The sequence below is a fragment of the Erithacus rubecula genome (assembly GCF_903797595.1).
Source record: "Erithacus rubecula genome assembly, chromosome: 9".
Taxonomy (NCBI): Eukaryota; Metazoa; Chordata; class Aves; order Passeriformes; family Muscicapidae; genus Erithacus; species Erithacus rubecula.
The window spans coordinates 27,284,628-27,298,450 of record NC_136660.1 but is presented as its reverse complement, the minus strand read 5'-3'; the positions used below and the strand labels follow the sequence as shown (position 1 = coordinate 27,298,450).

The 13,823-nt window shown below is 38.5% G+C and overlaps 2 protein-coding genes across 5 annotated transcripts in view; one reads left to right on the top strand and one right to left on the bottom strand.

Moving 5' to 3' along the window:
- Positions 1–13,823, bottom strand: part of ADRB1 (adrenoceptor beta 1) — a 95,364-nt gene that overhangs the window by 37,428 nt on the left and 44,113 nt on the right. The window lies entirely within an intron of this gene.
- CCDC186 (coiled-coil domain containing 186) overlaps positions 1–13,823 on the top strand; it is a 33,368-nt gene that overhangs the window by 6,677 nt on the left and 12,868 nt on the right. For 2 of the 4 annotated variants that reach the window (XM_079313247.1, XM_079313244.1), the window contains 5 exons: positions 6,483–7,173; positions 9,400–9,526; positions 11,481–11,609; positions 12,542–12,754; positions 13,609–13,728. In XM_079313247.1, coding sequence (XP_079169373.1) covers positions 6,500–7,173; positions 9,400–9,526; positions 11,481–11,609; positions 12,542–12,754; positions 13,609–13,728 — 1,263 coding nt within the window. In that variant the 5' untranslated portion in view covers positions 6,483–6,499. Of the gene's footprint in view, positions 1–1,539; positions 1,649–5,947; positions 6,060–6,482; positions 7,174–9,399; positions 9,527–11,480; positions 11,610–12,541; positions 12,755–13,608; positions 13,729–13,823 lie in introns of those variants that run through there. The other 2 variants (XM_079313246.1, XM_079313245.1) reach the window with 2 other exon arrangements.

The following is a 13,823-nucleotide window of genomic DNA, read 5'->3' as shown; positions in this document are numbered from 1 at the left end:
TTTCTAGGTAGGTTTTTTCCTGTAAATACATGGACTTTGTTTAGAGGTGTGCAGTAATTCCTTAGCAAGTTTACAGCACACACTGCAGTAGCTGAACTCTGAGTCCAGAGGTGACATGAGTATAGAAGCAGTGGGGCTTCTGGGAGCTTGGGGTGCTTGTGTTGGTGTTTTTCTGTCACTGGGTTTTTCAGCTGCTTGCCAGTCAGGGGACACTGCTGAGTGTTGGAGTCATCTGCCTGTGACTAACAGAGCACTGCATCACTCCTTTCCTTGTCCCCCACCTGCTCTCTGAAATGCATCACAGCTCTTTGGCAGCTCTGAGTAGTTTTGAGACTTTAGTCTATTACTAAAGGAAATGTGAATACTCTGCTGTGAGCCTGTCTGGATGCTTTTTATATATCCAGAGGTAAAGAGCATATATGGTCTGAGCTGATGAGAGAACTGCTTTTTCACAATTTTACGGATTGCATGTGTACTTTTCTTGGAGTCACTTCATCAGTGACTGCTACAAGGCCTCTCTTATGAGCACAGCCAGGTATGGAAAATATCTGCCCAAAGATGATGCAAAAGCCTTTCTTGTTGAAAGGAGCTAAAATAATTGGCTGCTGCTGGCCATTCTATTATGCAATGTGTAGTTGAATGTGTCTGTGTCCAGTGAGCTGCATTTGCTGTATTAAGTCCTTATTATTTCCCTTTCAGAAGGTTTTGTGCCTCAGAGTCACTTATCTCAATGCTCTTCACTTTCATTTCAAGCCTGGGTTGAACAAGGTTTTGTATATGCACACATCCATGAAGCATTATTCCTTCCTGCCCTTTTTGCCCCTCTCTAGAGTATGTTTAGGCATTGAAGTATAAATATGTTTTTTTTTTTTGTCTTGAAGCAGTGATTTTTGTTTCTCAGGACCTTGACCTTAAGTTTGCTTACAGAACCACCCCAGGCACACACTTCTGTCATTCTTTAATCTGTTTGCTGTAAAGAGCCCCATTGTGATAGTTACTAGGTGACAAGGCACACTTTCTTTTTTTTCCCTTCTTGTTAGTGAAATCTCCTAGACAGCCACACCTCAGTGACAGTTTCTTATAGTTACCATTTAATGTGTTTCTTTAGCTGTCATCTCACATGTATTTTGAAATTGGCTGAAACAAAATAATTTCCTCCCTGTTGAATATTTACAATATAAGTATTGAGAGTTTGGGTCAAATTCTATCAATTTTATGAAATTAAATACTAGCATTAGTAGTGCATCTGCTTAGGAAAGGCCTCTGTAGTCAAGGATTTAAAAGAATCATCTTTGCATGCAATTGGAAGATTGAAAAGACAGTTTGAAATGGTATAATATTGAATTAAAACACACCAGAACCTCGACATTGGCCTGTACTCATTGGATAGCAGGCTAGAGTTGGAAAGGTGATATTCCTAATTGGAATTAGCAGTACTGCCATGGTGGGAAGGATTTTCAACCAGTACAGTGGATGAACAGCCAGGGGATGAGGGTGCCAGCAGCTCCCTTAAAAAGTAAGGAGTGTACGTTCTTTCAGCAGAGGAAAGAGGAGGACTGAGTGTTACAAAAGCTGCTTTTCTCTGTGCCAGTGCATAGACTCTGAAGTGAGAATTTACAGCATAAGCTTCTCTGGACTGCTGCTGAAGGTAGCTACAGGAATTTTTTTTTTCTTCCTTTTGTTGGCATGTTACAGGAGTGTGTATTGAGATTTTTGATGTTCTCCCTGGATAATCAATAGTTTTATTGTGTCAGATACTTCCTTGAACAGCTTAAATTACTCATTGTCATATTTGTTATTTTTATCATTTGGTTAGCAGTTAATCGAAGATGTTTCTGTTGTGTAACAGAAAGTGAATTAAAAAATTGCTGTTTCCTGAGTCTTTGCATTCCCTAACATACCTGGGAAACATTTGTATTCAAAAGCTGGTGTGCTGTTCACACACTCCATTGGCAGACTCTCTCCTCCCTGCCTCTGATTCCAGTCATTGTGCTATCAGCAATTTAAGAGATAAGCACGTCTTAGTTTAAGTAGTGTGATAAATGGTTGTAACCCTTGCCAGTACCAGCCTGTAATGTTGTGTGTCCAGCTATTTAACTACTTACTTATTTTAGATGCTACATTGGAACTTGGAGATCATATGTAGTGATGCAGATTTAAACTTATTTTTGTGAATAATGATAAAAAGTATGTATGAACACCTCTTCTTCAAAATTGCAAAGAAAAAAGGGAAAAAATAGTGGTGTTAAAAAAAGAAAAGGCAGTTTTGGTTTTGAAGGGTGCAATTTGGCTGTATTCTGATGTATGGGGAGATGTTTTGCAAGCGTGCCTGAGCTGTGCTCCTGTTCCTCATTCCTGCTGCTCTCATCACCAGGATCTGAATTGATGTTTCCACTTTTGTGGCTTTGTGTCTCTGGGCTGGGGAAAACTCAGCCAGCTGCCTCTGCTGTGGAGCAGGAGCAGCAGCATGGGGAGGATGTGTTCCAGTGTCAGACTAATTCTGAGCTGTAAAGCAGAGGAGGGTGGCTGGTCAGACCAGTCACGGCAAAGAGTCCTGTCACAGCTGCAGAGGGTGTCACAGGGCAGTGACGGAGCTCCCTAAAGGGATGGCAGTCATTGATGGCATGTGGGCCAGCAGGCCTGGGCTGGGCTGCTCCGAGTGCTGCTTTGGGAACTGTCTGTGGCACAGGCAGCAGAAGGGACTCTCCCTTTGGGGTGGGACAAACATCACATTCTGCCCTATGGTCGCGATGATCGGCAGGCTAAGGAGGGGCAGAGCAGGTGGCTGAAGGTGCAAGCTTTGTTAAACAGTGCAAGAACCCAGCACTTTGCTGTCACAGCACACTGTGTGCTTGTTTGATGTTTAAGCATATCATTACATAAGCCAGTTCAGTCAAGATTTGCTTTTTTTGATTGTTTTTGATGCCTTCTGAAGATATCACAAGAGGCACTGAACTATTTTGTTTCTTTAATGCAGTATGCATAACATTAGTACATCCCTGATTTTGAAATAGTGATTTGTAAGGATGAGTAGAGTAAAACAAGATGGATATTTAACCTGGAAAGGCATGGACTCCTATCAGGTCGTGTCCAAATATTATCTGGAGCTTGATGGATTTATATGTTTAATGTGCAACAATCAAATATTAGCATAACTCATCTCAATTGGCTACTGCTAGACTGGCAGCATTGATTCCTTTATCACACAAAATGTTTTGCTTACAAACCACGAGCCTTTTCTTAGGTGACATCACTGCAGTTTTCTGTTTCTGGCATTATATAGGAAGTTATCTGTTATATTCAGTTGCCTGAGGTAGGCAGAACAAACTTTGAATATTCAAGAGACATTTGACTATCAGTATGAATTTGCATTGACAGCTGCTCCACATGAGTTCTTTGTCTGGACACTTCTGGTGTGAAAATAAACTGTGACCCTGTTATCAATTATTTAATTTCTGTTTAAGAGTTAGTAATTAGAATGTGAAAGCTTATTCAGTGACAGTAGGGATGGGGAAAAAAATCTATGTAGTGTCATGAGCAAGTGCAGATAGGTCTGGGTAGATTTGGGCAGATAAGGGTAAATCCAGTCTGTTGGAATCATACAGACTGTGAACTTAATGTGGTAAATTATATTCTAGGTACCACTGAAAATTAAAGTATGTCTGCAGGGAACACTGAATCATCATAATTTGCTTTTCTTGCTTTAACTGATTTGTATAATCATTACTCAAATTTCTCCTGTGCTTGATATAAAACCTATACTTTATTTATGATTAATAATAACTAAGTTATTATGGGTATGGATTCAGTGAGGTTTTTTTCCTTGTGACTGAGCTGTACAAATAATTGTGTTTCTACTTCCATGTAGATTAGTTTTTGTATTGCTAATTCCCATTATTTACAGAAGGAAGTAACACAATAAAAAGAAAACTTAGTGACCTTCCTAATGTACTCTCTTAACAGGGCTGTATTTTTTGCTTTTTGCTTCTATATGGAGATAAATACCCTCCAGTTTGCTGTCTGGACTGGAAATTTTACGTGTAACAACCAACATGGAAGTTCATGTATCTGATTTTATCACTCCCTTTCTTGTGGTAAAGTGAACTGCAGTAGCTGACCACAAGCAAGTTTGAGGCCGTGGTACCTCAAGCAAATGCACATTTTGGGAGGTTCTGTGTCACTTCAGAAGGTACTTTAAAAAAGGGTTAAAATGAGGTAAAAAACCCCTCTGATTGTTCCAGAGAAAGCATCATCAAGAACTTGGACTGGTGTAACTACTAGAGAAAAAACCAGTTCCTCAGCTTTATGCTGATACCGTATCTTTTACAGCTGACTGTGTGGGTGATAAACTGCTTTTGACAAGAGTGAACAGATATTAGAAGGTGAATTTTTCTTCCATCTTAACTGCATCATTTGCAAATTATCTTATGGTTATTGATTGTTTCAAGTGCACTAGTCTGAAAGCATGGGTTTTTAACAGCATTTTAATTAAGTAGGAACTAATGCCTTCTGCTACTATCAAACTGAGTACTTTTTCTTGCAGTTATATTCACTTTTACTTTCACATAGAGACTGCCAGTTGGGTTTGTTTTGTTTGAGAATAACAGTTGGACATTGAGAACTTTCATTACTAGCAGAAGTTATCAAAGGGTAGATGGGCTCCAAAAGAGAATTTGTTTGGACTGCACAAACCAGGTGGTGGGATTTGCTGTTTTCAGTGTTTACCTAAGCATAAACTTTTTGAAGTGAAGGGTAATCAGGGATTTTATTAATACCAGAGAAAATATGTTTGTAGAATGGGGAATCCTTGTCAAATTATATAGAGACTCTCACTCCCCATCTCTGTGATCCTTTGTACCTCTCACTTACCACTTGTGTTCTGGTTCTTACTGATTTGTACTGGGTTAGAGGCTGTAGCATTGAGGATTTTTTTTTCTTGGAAACCAAAAAAGGAAAACTCGTTTTCTTGTCATTTAAAAAGTATGTGATTCTCATTTGCTCATTTGTGACTCCTAGCCAATTGTGGTATGTTCCCTTCCATGCTCTGAGCTGAATGCTCAGTTTTCCATGTGCTTCCCTCTTGCTGATTAAATGCCAGTTGTAGCCCAGCTGTAGTTTTCAGGTACTTTTGGGAGGTGTTTTGTGGGATGCTATTTCCTGGTAGAAAGAGCTGGGCTGGAGCTGCTTTCTGTGCCTAGCAGTGAAAGGTGACAGTGGTAGCAGTTGGTGACAGGTGTAATGGGATTCATAAATTTGTCTGTTTTAACAGTGTGAGCCTCAGTAGGAAGTGTTGGTTAATAAGGCAGCACTCTGGGGGAGTGGAGAGAAGCCAAGCAGCACAAAGGGATTTCCTTACAGGCTGAGGCAGAGGGAGGAGCAGGGAGCAAGAACCTGGGTGGCTCAGCTGGTGTGGCTGTGTAAGGGAGAGGTGAACAAGTCAGAAAGCAAGGATGGAAACGAGCTTGATGTGGCAAGTAAGCACTTCCTTTGAGATAGCCCTTGAAATAGCAGAGAAGAAATTATAAATAAAAAGTTTGCCTTGTTTATAAATAGCCTAAATTACCTGGTGTAGGAGGATAGGGTTGCATATAAAAGTTAGGACTGCTGTAATGAATCTCTCCTAATGGAAATAAGGGCTTCCTGTGCTTGCTAAAAATGCCAGCAGTCTTTTCAGATACAGGACCATCTGGGGTTCCTGAAAAAGAAGATACATTATTATACCCAGGCTCTTCCATAGTTATTCTGGCTTTTTGGATCTCAATATGGTGTCCTTCTGGTGCTTCTAAAGAGCTTCTACTGAGCTTTTTAAGTCCTTGCTCTGCAAGCTACTGTTTGAGAGAGCAGATTTGCCACAGACCATCTGTGCTCTTCCACAGGGGATTTTAGTTGCTTGAAAACAGGTAGGAAAAGAGAATCTCACTCCCATTCTCCCCCAGCCCCTTCCCTTAGTTTCCTGGGTGCAGATGCATTTTACTGTATGGATGCTCAGTGAGGACATGACAGTAAGGTAGTGGGATATTCTGGCTGGACCAGGGATTCACCCTATGTTGTAAAAATGAGTAAGTCAAGACATATTGTTGCTTTCTAAACGTGTAGGGAAGTGAAAACTCTAAGACTTTGGATGCTTATTTTTTTGGGGTTATTTGTTGTCATTAAGTATTGCTTAGAAGTGATTGCTTGGGATTTTTATGGGTTTAAATGGTAGAATTATTAGTTCTAAAAAGTTATGCTGTTTTATTGTTTTTGCATTTACTGTCTCTCTGCTTCCTGTTCACTATCCCTGGTTTCTCACCTTCTCTTAGAAAAACTTTATATTTTGGAGTATTTATGTGAAAGTTTGGGCTGAAAGATCAACGAACTCTGTATAACTAATCTAAATATTTTTGCACTTTTAATTTTACTTTCTAGTAGCCTTTATTTCCCCTATCTCAATCTCTTTTGATATTGTATATAATGTGTTGTAATATGAATTCTCCATCTAGATTTCCAAAGGAAAATTATGGAGGACTATTCACCAGAAATGCAGAGCACACTGGAGCCATCCAATCTGTCGGATGATGCCTCTTTCAAGTCCCCAGATAATGAGAAGGCTGATAAAACATCTGGAATGGAGGAGTGCCCAAGCATCAATTGCTCTGGAGGTGATGCTGGTATCTTGGAAAGGGAATTGAGTTCATTGCCCTCAGATCAGGATGCAGCAGCAGTTGGCAGCAGCAGCAATGGGGCCCCAGCAGAAGGACAGCAGCAGTGTGGAGGGACAGACTCCTGTGCCAGTGCCCACTGTGAAAGAAAGGCAGAAGGCTCCACAAAACCACAACATCTACCTAGTGAAGAACTTGAACAACACGATCCAAAATCTAACCAGACAGAACAATCATTAATGGAAATACTAGAGGATCTAAGGGAGGACTCTGACTTTGTAAAAAAATCAAGTGATAAAATCTATTCAGAAAGCCCTTATGACACAGACTGCACAAAGAAGCTTATTTCCACAATACATCAGACTTCCTCACAGGAGGATTTGTTAAAGGAAATAGAGTCTGAACTCTTATCCACAGATTTTTCAAAGGAACCAAAGCTCCCCAATGGTATGCAGAAGGGTGAACGTGCCTTGGCTGTGTTTGAAAAATGTGTGCAAGATAAATACCTGCAGCAAGAGCAAACTATTGCACAGTGAGTATTTGAGTATGTGCATCACAGTTGGAAGTGTGTGCTGGACAATTTTGGCTGCATGTTTTGTGCACCTGCATACAATATTTTAGTATGAAGCAAGTTGTCTCAGGTTGGTATGAGGATAGTTAATGAGCTTTTAAAGTTGTTTTTTAAATGAGGAATCATTTTTACTTGTGGTACATGTAAACAAAAGTGTGTGCTTAGATGTCTGAATTCTTGCAGGATTTGGCAGGAACTGAATACCCAACTGTGTCATTGAATTGCTTGCCAATGTCTAGAATTACTTAAATACTGCAGCAGTAATAGAGATTTAAAAATAGTCCTGGATTCATTCAGTCCATATGTGTCTGTGGAGAAATTAATCTTTGAAAGTACTAACTCTCACAGTGGGCATTTTATTTATGTTTAAAATTGCATGTTTCTTTTTCAAGTAGTATTCAATCTCCTGTCGTCATCCAAAGTCATTCATAATATGAGAGTATTGTTTGAGTTGGAAGTGTCATATATAGATAAACTAATCTTTGCACATTTTATAGAACTTCTGAAATGCATGGCTTATAAGTGTTGCTGTAATGAACTGGGCTAATAGTTCTACCAGGCAGTATTCAGCATGAATATTTCTGTTCATCAAATGTGAGTTCATTGCTTGATTTAATGGTTCCTTACTTGGCATTTAATATTTTGTTGCCTCATTAATTTTTTTTTTTTTTTTTTTTTGCTAACAAAAAGTAGCCTCTAACTTAATTTATTTCTTTTTGCAAAGCTGGAAATGAGTGATTACTTTTCATATAAGGCTCTCCAATACCATGATACCAGAGGACATCAAAGGAAGGGAAACCAGATAGAGGGAGAGATCCCAGTAGGGAAAACATTCTCTTGCACTTCCCCAGTTAACCTCTGACAGAAACATCCATGTGAGGAAAGCTTGAGGATGCACAGTTAGACATTCAGAAGTTATAGAGGAGGAGTGGGAATCTGAAGTGGTGGGTGTGTAGAGAGGGGTAATTCCAGGAGATCATGAGGTAGAGTTTTACTTATTCATGGTAAATTCAGAGGCAGGGCAGTGTTTTCAGCCATGAACCAATTCCTTCCTTAGAGACTAATGTTTTTATATGTGTGGATATTACATGTACATACAGAAGGCTTTATGTAAAAACCTGTCTCTCTGTTTTGGCCAGCTGCAATCATTTGACAATTGGGGATTCAGCTCAAGAGTGAAACTGCTGTGGAACATTTTGTTTTTGGTCAAAGGGTATTCTGGGTTGCATTTGTTTTGTCCCTTTATGATGAGCAGAATTTCTTGTAGCATCATCTGGAAAAAAAACAGTTGTCTCCTGTGATCAGATCTATGATCTGTGAGTAGCTGTGGTGTGAATTAAGAATTTGGAATCCTGGAATAATCATTAATAGATTAAAAAACAGATCACAAGTGCTAAGCTCTCTGTAACTGATGGTTTTGAGTTCCTTACAGTTTAGGAGACTAGCTTGTCAGGGATTTCTTTTTCAACAAAGGGGAGGGGATAAAGGAATATTTAAGTATCTTTTTCAGGTAAATGCATGCCTCCCACAAATTCATGCAATTAGTGGCCTAAAATACTCACCATGTAATAGTATCTGCAAATATGTAAATGCATTTGAGATTTGTTTATTCAGCAGTTCTGACTGTGTAACTTCTGAATTTTATGCTGGAGTGTCAAACTAGGTCTGAGTTGGATTCAAACAGCTTAACTGGAACTATTGCTAAAAATTGAACTTTATAAGTCTGGGCATGGATACTTTTTACCTACTTAGGACTTAAAAATCAGGATTCTGTTTCTTACCAGGTTGTGAACTTCCATGGGTGCTCTGAGAAATCCATTAAATTAGTAAAACCTTTGTTTTCGGATAAATGACTGTTGAGACTATCTGACTGGAAATTACTGTCTTACATTACCTTAAAATTAACATTTACAGTTTTGAAGTTTCATAGGGTTACCAAATGTCCCATGTTATTATGGACCACAACAACCCTAAAATGCTGGAAACAAGCAATTTCCTCACAAGCAGGTTACTGTGTGCTGTTTTGGAGTTAAGGTCCACCTGCACATTATTCTTTTTTAGGGTTTCTGGCTTTCAATAAAACTTGCAGATCAAAGAGCAAAAATGGTGTATCTCAGGACTGAAAACAAACAACCAAAAAATCCCTGTACTGATGTACCTTGGTTTTAATTTTTTTTTTCTTTGCAGATTGATTAAAGAAAATAAAAAGCATCAGGAACTGATTTTGGAAATTTGCTCAGAAAAGGACAACTTAAAAGATGAATTGAAAAAACGAACAGAAACAGAAAAGCAGCACCTCAGCATTATTAAACAGGTACAGATAATAAAGCAGAAGAGCTGGTTAGTATTTCACCTTTGTATAATGTCACTGTTGCCACTGTTGAACAGGACATCATCCCTGGTAGCACAGAGAAGGTGAGGATGAGGATGCCCATGCTTATTATCCTAAGCTTTTTAAGAGGGTAAATCTTAATAATTCCAATAAATGGTCTTAAAGCCTTTAGTGAATTTAGATAAACCAGCTTTATGGATTCACATCCCTTAAGTGTTCTGTATCTGGAAGTCTCTGCTGTGGTAGTAGCAGGTATTAAATACAGGTCTTTTCTCAGGGGATTATTGAAACCTCAGCAGTCTGAGGAGGATCATGGGGTGTGCATGGTGTAGGCTGGTTTTAGTGTGGGAGGAAAGAGTTTCACACCAGGTGTCACTTTTTATCAGCTATCTGATGTCCCTGCAGCTGGCTGGCCAGCTTTATAAACTGATTACAGGTTGTATCTTGGAAATCTGGCAAGAGAAACATTTAAAATGTTAATTTCTATTTGTCCAAGTGCTGGTGACTCTCCTGGTTGTCAGGTTTCTTTGGTGTCTGCATCACACAGAAATCTGTTCACAGAGCAGGGTGTCAGGCTTGAAGTATTCTAGAGCAATATATTCATATATTCATGGTTGATTTCAGAGAATATTTGAAAATCCATGAAAATTGAATTGCAAAGTGTTATTTTTAGGCTACAAATTGAAATTGCATGTACCTGAATAAACCAGTATGAGCAGTTCCCTCATTCCTTCTTGTCTGTATTTCTATGATAGCTCTGTCATGAGTCATGTATGATTTCATGAAGCTCTATCATGCAGCAGTTGCTTTTTTCCATTCTGAAAAAAGGTCGTTGTGAGGGTGTTTGTGATATTAAAAGTAAGCTTGCAAGTGATTTCAGAAAGTATTTTTTTAGACTGCAGTAGTTTTGTATGGCTCTTGATAGCACTTGGAGCTGTAAGAGACATTGCAGTGAGACAGTTGCATTTTTTCATTTGTGATGGTAGTGTTTTATTGTTGGGAATTCTGTATTAGTGCTTTATGGTAAATGAAAGCTTGGCTGCACTCACAGCTCTAAACAAACTACTTCCCTGCTTGTACATGTGAAGCTTTTTCTCTGGCAAAAAGTTCATTTGCAGAGCTGAGCAGAGTGTGGCCAAGTCATGGTGTGGTAACAGAAGCAAATTGGTTCTTGCCTCTTACACAGCAGCTTGGGATTGCAGAATTTACAGTACTGATCCTGAGCTCCTGCTCCTTCTCCCCCAAAGCAAATAAAACCCCCTAACCTGGTGAGTTGGCTTTCTCCTGGGACAAGAGGAGGCACAATTTAAACAATATTTGGGCAGTGTCAGCCTTTGCAGCCACTGTGCTGCTCCTGCTGGACTTGCATGACTGGGCAGGGAGCACACTCTGGGAAGAGTTCCAGTTAGCACTGGGGATTATTCTTCAGCTGGATCAGGTCTCTGACTTGGTTCACTAGGTGGCTAAAAAAAGTGCCAGCATGATGATTGAACTCATCTTTATTTGTTGAGTGATTTTTCAATGAATTAACTCCCAGTCCAGTTCAATATGGATGCATGGCTGCTTTGCTGGCATGGTGAAGGGTATGGCACAAGGATAGGAACAAAAGGGTGGAAGGTGGAGCAACCTCAGCTAGCAGCCAGCTCTGCTCTGGCAGCTCAGCATTGCTGTCAGTCTGTTATAGTAAATTACTGTGCATTGTGTTTTACTTGAATTGAGGCATCTTCACTCTCACTGAAGATGAGAATTGACATCTTTCATGCTTTTATTACTCATGCAAAGCTAGATGTTGATATGGGTGGTTGCAGATTGACAAGTGTAAAATGCAGGTAAATAGCTGTTGAAGAATCTAATTTTGTGTGAAATATGCCTGCCTGTATAAAACATGATCAAAGAGTTATTTTCCCTATAATTATATCATGATGATGTATTTTAGCTGGAAGCAAGAATAGAAGAGCTTAATAAAGAAGTGAAAGCTAGCAAAGACAGACTTGCAACTCAAGATGCAGCAGCCAAAAATACTATTCAGCAGTTGCATAAAGAGATGGCCTTTCGAATGGAACAGGTAATATGGAAAAACTTAAAGTATTATCTACATTACTGAACAAATGTGGTTATTGTAGGAAACATATTTGATGGCTATGTAAGGCAAAATTTTCCAAAACTAGAACTCTTGGTGTGCAGTTATATATGCATTTTTGAAAATTGTCAGCAGTGAATTTCCAAATAGCTGTTAGTGCTTCAATGTGCTTGATAACTCTTTTAAAAAATACCTCTTTTTATATATATTGAATTCAGCCCTCAAGGAAATCTCATTTTCTTTACCTGTATGCTGAACTTGATTCAAAAGGAGCTAAAAGCTGGCAGTTGCTTTTTTCAGTCAGGCTGTCAGAAGATTAATATTTTTCTGAATTCCGGCACAAAGCTCGTATTTTTTCTTTATACATTATGTATTTATGTATTACTGAAATCTGAGATTTCTTTTTTTCCTTTGAATATCATATTATGCCAAGTATTTTCTCTGTTGCATGTATTCTAAAGCTTAGTGGCTGATTTAACTTTTTTTTTTTCCTAGTATGAAGCAGAACTTGTTAGTGCTAGGGTGGGGGGAACCTGTGAAAATAAGCCACTGAAAGGGAGCCAGCTGAAGAATATGCCACTGGATAATGATTGTGCAGTTGGCATGTGGATAAAAAAAGACAGAGTACCAGTACTGAGTATTTGCAAAATTATTTTGTTCCTAAACTTTATACTTCTTTCATTCTAAACAAGAAATTACTAATGTATTGATAACTCATTGGAGATGTTCATCTGTGAAGATGCAGCTGCTTAGATACATATTTACTATTAGGAGTAATTTCAGTGCTTAAGAGGATTGAATGTTAGTCTTTGTCAAACTGGAGCTTTTGAGTCTTGCCTTGTCATGCTGCTGTACTGCAATACTGAAAACACCCAGTTATGGAATGGTTTGGTTCATTGTGTTTTATATTTTTCAAGGCAAACAAGAAGTGTGAGGAGGCTCGCCACGAGAAGGAGACCATGGTGATGAAATACGTGCGGGGGGAGAAGGAGTCCCTCGACCTGCGCAAGGAGAAGGAGGTTCTGGAGAGGAGACTCAGAGATGCAAACAAAGAAATGGAAAAGCTTACAAATAAAATCAAACAGCTTTCTCAGGAAAAAGGAAGATTGCACCAGCTCTATGAAGCTAAGGTACTCCAAGTGCTGCTGTGTGACTTCATTAAAAGCACTGTCAGAACAACCTCATCACTTGTTTGCTGTGGTACTTGGTAAAAGAAACCTATTCTCATTTGGTTTTTGCTGCACAGCTGTGAAAGTGCCTTTCACACTGGGAAGAAGAAAAAGTTAAAGTTACTCAGTTCTCATTTTTGAAGTTCCTTTTAGTATTTCCCTGAATATTAGTTAGTAAAACATTAGGGATTTTTTTTTTTTTTTTTTTTTTACAAATTGAGAAGACAGCTTGTTGCAGATATCTAGATTTTGAAGTAATTTCTAGCTTTTCATTTATCTTAAAGGCTGCAATGGCATTAAATTATTGCAGTCTTCTTTAAATGTTTTTTGCATGTTTTCACTCTGTATTTTCTGTTTTGTACAACTAAAAATTGGTAATAGAATTTTTCATCCAAAATTTTGCCACTCATTTTTAGAAAGCAGTAAGAGATTATTATTAAACAATCCAAGTATTTTTGTATTGTTCTTCACAGCTGTATTTTACAATTCTGTGCCATGTGGGTGATCCAAAGATTAATAAATTGCTAGAAACTAAGTTTCTGAAACAGAAATCACCTCTGTGTCTTTTCACAGATGTGTAACATGAACATACACTAACAGTAATGCAACCCTACATTGCTATTCAGACCACAACACTAATAGTTGGTTTTTTCCCACCAGATTAAGGCATTATTAGGCATTCTGAAATATGTGCATGATTTTGCAAAACCCAGACATTAAGAAAAAAACCAACAAAACTTGATAACTGTATAGGAGTTCTGTTGTAGAAACACTGAATCATTTAATTCTATAACAAATCTGTGAAATTTTCTCAGGATGGTGAAGCCACTCGACTCAACAAAGAAATAGAAAAATTGAAAGAAGAAATCAATTCTCATGTTATCAAAGTTAAATGGGCTCAGAACAAATTGAAAACAGAAATGGATTCACACAAGGTAGGTGAAGTGCTGATATCATTGCATGAAATACAGTCAGAGTGATGTAGTTGCTGTATTTATTATTTATGCACTGTTTCTAATGTGTTTCTTCT